The sequence below is a fragment of the Pangasianodon hypophthalmus genome, chromosome 10 (genome assembly GCF_027358585.1).
Source record: "Pangasianodon hypophthalmus isolate fPanHyp1 chromosome 10, fPanHyp1.pri, whole genome shotgun sequence".
Classification (NCBI taxonomy): domain Eukaryota; kingdom Metazoa; phylum Chordata; class Actinopteri; order Siluriformes; family Pangasiidae; genus Pangasianodon; species Pangasianodon hypophthalmus.
The window spans coordinates 1211601-1216676 of NC_069719.1; the positions used below are offsets into that span (position 1 = coordinate 1211601).

At 43.7% G+C, this 5076-nt stretch overlaps 1 protein-coding gene across 1 annotated transcript; it reads left to right on the plus strand.

Moving 5' to 3' along the window:
- Positions 1 to 1263: 1263 nt before the first annotated feature.
- On the plus strand, positions 1264 to 4715 carry LOC113547737 (D(1) dopamine receptor). The gene has a single exon (XM_026948202.3). The coding sequence runs from the start codon at positions 2524 to 2526 to the stop codon at positions 3868 to 3870; it is 1347 nt and encodes a 448-aa protein (XP_026804003.3). The 5' UTR covers positions 1264 to 2523; the 3' UTR covers positions 3871 to 4715.
- Positions 4716 to 5076: the final 361 nt, after the last annotated feature.

The following is a 5076-nucleotide window of genomic DNA, read 5'->3' on the forward strand; positions in this document are numbered from 1 at the left end:
ATCCCGAGTCCCTGAGTCAGTGAGGGTGGAGCTTAAGTTAATTGATCATATGACATCATCACAAACGCTAGCTAGCTTGCTAGTGAAGTTATCACCTTATCACCTATTAGGTTTTTATTTGCTGCCAATTATAATATGTTGTAAAATAAAAGCAATTTAAATATGACAAATAAAAAAGACTAATATGGTGATATATGAAAGAGAAGATGAGACGGCGAGTGATGAAATAAATCTAACAGGAGTCTCTTATATCACCGATATATTACTGCATGAATAGAGCTAGCTTTAATTCTCACATTAATCACTGGTTTAACTGAACAAAATGGCTTCCACACTCATTATTCAGCAGCACGTAGAATAGCACTTGATCCAGCACATCCTGATATTTTACATTTTATTTATTTATTTATTTATATGGAGCTCTGACAGTTACTCGAGCACAATTTAATGAAGCCACGAGACTCTAAATCGAGGAATGAAAACGTAATGTGTGTGCAGGACGCAGGAGATTTTATCACACTTTTAATTCACTATGTAGATTTTTGAATTAATAAAATAAAGTCAGTGTTTGTGTTAACTCGATGCGCTCTGACTCATTCATCTCAAAACAAATAACTTTATAGTCTGCAGCAGCAGCTCCACTTCTTCGTCTGTCGGTTTAAAAAAACTTGGTACTTTTCCTCGACGTCGCCGCATCGATTCAAAGACACGGAAAGTAAATAAACGCCTGACGGAAATGACGCAGACCGAAGCTCCTTACATCTTAACGCACACGCAGTATAGGGATGTACACGTGTTCAGACTTTTCGGTGTGCAGCAATTTTTGGAAAACGCTTGAAAACGCCAGTGTAGATGGAGAGCGTTTTAAAACGAAAATGAAGTTTTCAGATCTATCCATGTTTCAGATCTATCAGACTTCTGTAGTTACGTCTAGAGTTAGAGTTCTGAATACTGATGTGTGTAATTTCAGTACTAAAGCGTGCTTAACTCGACTCTGAATACTCGTAAGTGCACAGAACAACATCTGAGACAGAGCGGTGTTTGTAGAATCGCTCTTAATATCGGAGTTTCAGATAAAACAGTTCCACAAGTGTTGATTACAGAACAAACACTGAACTGCACAGTTTATTAGATTTAATTTTATTCACCATTCTTTTGTAGATGTAGCCTCAGGGTGTGTGTGTGTGTGTGTGTGTGTGTGTGTCTGTGTGTGTGTGTGTGTGTGTGTGTGAGAGAGAGAGAGAGAGTGAGTGTGTATGTGTGTGTGTTTGTTAGTCTGAGTCTTCTGAGGACACACACAGTCCAATCAGAGCCTGATGATGACTTTAGCTCGTTTCTTCAGCTCTTAGCAGGAATGAAACATTGAGGCAGCAGGGAAAAGGAGGGAAAGATGGACAGAAAGCAGAATTCTCAGAAAAGCACCGGGTTGTTACAGGAACGTGAGCGCGCGTGCGGATAAAAAAAAGGGATAAATATAAATAAAATATCAATAAAAAAGTGCACGAGAGATGGAGAGAACGGCGAAGTGCGCTTGTTTAGTGAAAAGAGGAGAAGTGTGGCGGTGTTGAATGGTTTTTTTCCCTCTGCGTGAATGCAGGAATCTTCAGAAACCTTCAGGATCTGAAATCTACACGTTTTATGTGTTTTTTATTTTAACAAAAAGGGAAATAAATTAAAAATCAGAAAGCGCGCGCGCAGCCGGAGGACGGAGCGGAAATCTCACACACACAGGACAACCTGGAGAAAGTGGAGGTTTATGGTTAGATATATATATATATTTTTTTTTTATTATTATTGTTGTTTCCTGCAAACGAGGAACTTTTGTAAGCCACCGAATCAGAAATCCTGTGAAAGGTGTGAGATATGCGGAGTCGGTAAAACAGCGCGCGAGGCACGAAGAAAGGCAAGAAAAACAGGGAAATAAGGAAAAAAAAGCGCGAGACATTGAGTTTCCTACAGGATAAAAAAGACAGATAGACATGGACCAAGGTGGTGCTGGTGCTGGTTATGTTCTTCTTCTGATTATGCGCTAAAGAATCACAGCCATAATAAAGGAGGGAAGTTTAAGAAGTGAAACATCTGGATCTTCACAAAATACTGAAAAACAGAACAACTGGTTTGGGAAACATTACTAAAGAATCTTTTTTTAATTAAAAAAGCAGATTAAATAAAAGTGCATGGACTATTTTAGTTTTGGGCAAAATGCTGATGGATGATTCATCTCTTTAAATCTGACCACACATCAGGATTTTATTTTTTTACTTCAGATGGAGAAGCTGCTCCTGTATCAGAGAAGGTTGTGAGTTTGAGTCCAGGACTCCACTGATGGGCCCTTAGGCACGACTCTTAAGGATCGAGGAAGAGGATTGTGTCCTGTGATAAATGGAAATTCAGAATAAAGCGTTTAATTGTTAGAATAAAGCATTTGCGCTGATTAAACTCAGAATGGAGAGAGTGTAAGTTATCAAGCCTGAAAACAGAGGACTGGAGAAGTGTCGTTTTTGTTTTGTTTAATTTGCACAAATGAGAAACTTGACGAACGACACGGTGGTGGTGCGGGCGGAAGAGGATGACGATGAAGACGGGGCGGAGCGTGGGCGGAGCGCGAGGGTCCTGCTCGGGTTCGTTCTCTTTCTGCTGATCGTGTGGACGCTGCTGGGGAACACGCTGGTGTGCGCCGCCGTGGTGAAGTTCCGGCACCTGCGCTCCAAAGTCACCAACTTCTTCGTGATCTCGCTGGCCGTGTCGGACCTGTTCGTGGCCGTGCTCGTGATGCCGTGGGAGGCGATGTCAGCAGTGGCAGGGGCGTGGCTCTTCGGGCGCGTGTTCTGCGCCGTCTGGGTGGCGTTCGACATCATGTGCTCGACGGCGTCCATCTTGAACTTGTGCATCATCAGCGTGGATCGATACTGGGCCATCGCGAGCCCGTTCCGTTACGAGCGCAAGATGACGCAGCGCGTGGCCTTTGTGATGATCGGCGTGGCCTGGACGCTGTCCGTGCTCATCTCCTTCATCCCTGTGCAGCTCAACTGGCACGAGGCAGACGAGGACGAAGACGCCAACATCCTCGGAGAGTTTAACTCCAACGGAAACGTTAGCAACGACAACTGTAAAGCTAACCTGAACCGCACGTATGCTATCTCATCCTCACTGATTAGCTTCTACATCCCAGTGGTGATCATGATCGCTACGTATACGCGGATTTTCCGCATCGCGCAGACGCAGATTAGACGGATTTCCTCGCTGGAAAGAGCGGCGGGACACGACTGCAGCGGAGAGAATTCAAACTCGCTGAAAACGGCTTTCAAAAAAGAAACGAAGGTCCTGAAGACGCTGTCCGTCATCATGGGCGTGTTTGTGTGCTGCTGGCTGCCGTTCTTCGTGCTCAACTGCGTGGTGCCGTTCTGCCAGTGCGTCAGCGACACCACCTTCGCCGTCTTCGTGTGGTTCGGCTGGGCCAATTCCTCGCTCAACCCCGTCATCTACGCCTTTAACGCTGACTTCCGCAAAGCTTTCTCCTCCATCCTGGGATGCCACAAACTGTTTCCCAGCACAACCGTCGAGGCCGTGAACTTCAGCAACGAGCTCGTGTCTTATCACCACGACACCACGCTGCAGAAAGAAGCTCCGCCTCCAATTCCACCCAAAGAGGAAGAGCATGCACTGCGGGCTCGTAAGACTTCCTCTCTGAGCTCCTCCTCTTCCTGTGTCGGAGTGGGCGGAGTGTTTCGTGATCACACCCACATGCTGCTGCCCAGCGTGGGCCGGTGCGAGTGTGACGCAGAGATCTCGCTGGACACCATCACACCCTTCACCTCCACCGCCATGATGGAGTGCGGCGGGATCCCGGGACAGATCATTAACGAGTGACGGCGATCGATAATCGATCATTATGGAGAGGAAGAATGAAAAAAAACAAAAACAATAACCAACAACGTCGGACATGAGATCTGATCAGTAATCAATAATCAACGATCACGTCTGTTAACTTTATTACTTAGGAAGTATTTCGATCCTGAGTGTTGAATTAACACTTTAATTACCACATGTTGCATTAGCGCTGTTAAATCAACACTGTACTCCTGAACAAAACAACACTGCAGGTTCTAACAGCTGTAACCTTCTTAGAACCACACTTACATTCACAACCTGCTGTTCCACTTAGAACACGATCTGATAACCCTTTGTTGTAGGGTTCTACACAGAACCTTCAAGAGGTCCATTTTTCAAGAATATAATAATAATAATCATAAGAAGAAGAAGCAGAAGAAGGTGTAGCTGATTCTGGGTTTGATCCTGAGCTGTGTGTGTTCTCCGTGCGTCTGTGTGGCTTTCCTCCTGGTTCTTCAGGTCTCTCCACCTCGCAGTGAAGTCTCCGTGTGTCAGCGTTTACTCGGGTTTCTGCTCGCTCTGTTCTCTGATCTCAAAAACTTTTAGGAAAAAAAGCTTTCATCTAGCGCTCTTTCCTTAAGCTTGGAAAGCTCTGTGTAAAACCCTACAACACAAAGGAGTTCTGTGAAGAACAATCACACGAGGAACATACGCTGTTTCCTGGAGTGTTTATAAAGCTGATTGATCAACGTCAGAACGTAACAAACCTCTGAATTCACGTCGTCAGTAATTTCGCAGGTTTTATTTCTGATTTTCAATCTTTTTTTGTTGTTGATTGTTTTCGTGTATAGATTTATTTCAATGCCGTGATATTATTTATCATTGAGGACATTTTTAAAATACAGACACAAACCTGTGTGTGTGTGTGTGTGTGTGTGTGTGTAATTTATTTATTTTGTTTGTGTTACATTACAGTTTAAGTAACATTTTTAAAATGTCATTAAACAAATTACACTTATTTATGGCTTCATCACATTTGGATTCTATCCTCCATATTTAAACTCGATGACACTTTTATTAGGATTTTATCAGTAATTGTACAAATATTGACAGTATTCTATCTGTTGGGCTGCACAAAGTTTTGGCACCCCTCTATCCTGTCCATCAGTGGAAAGCAATGAGAAGAGATCATTGGCTTTGGTGTGCAATGATCAGCAGCCAAAAACCATCATAATCGCACCAAAT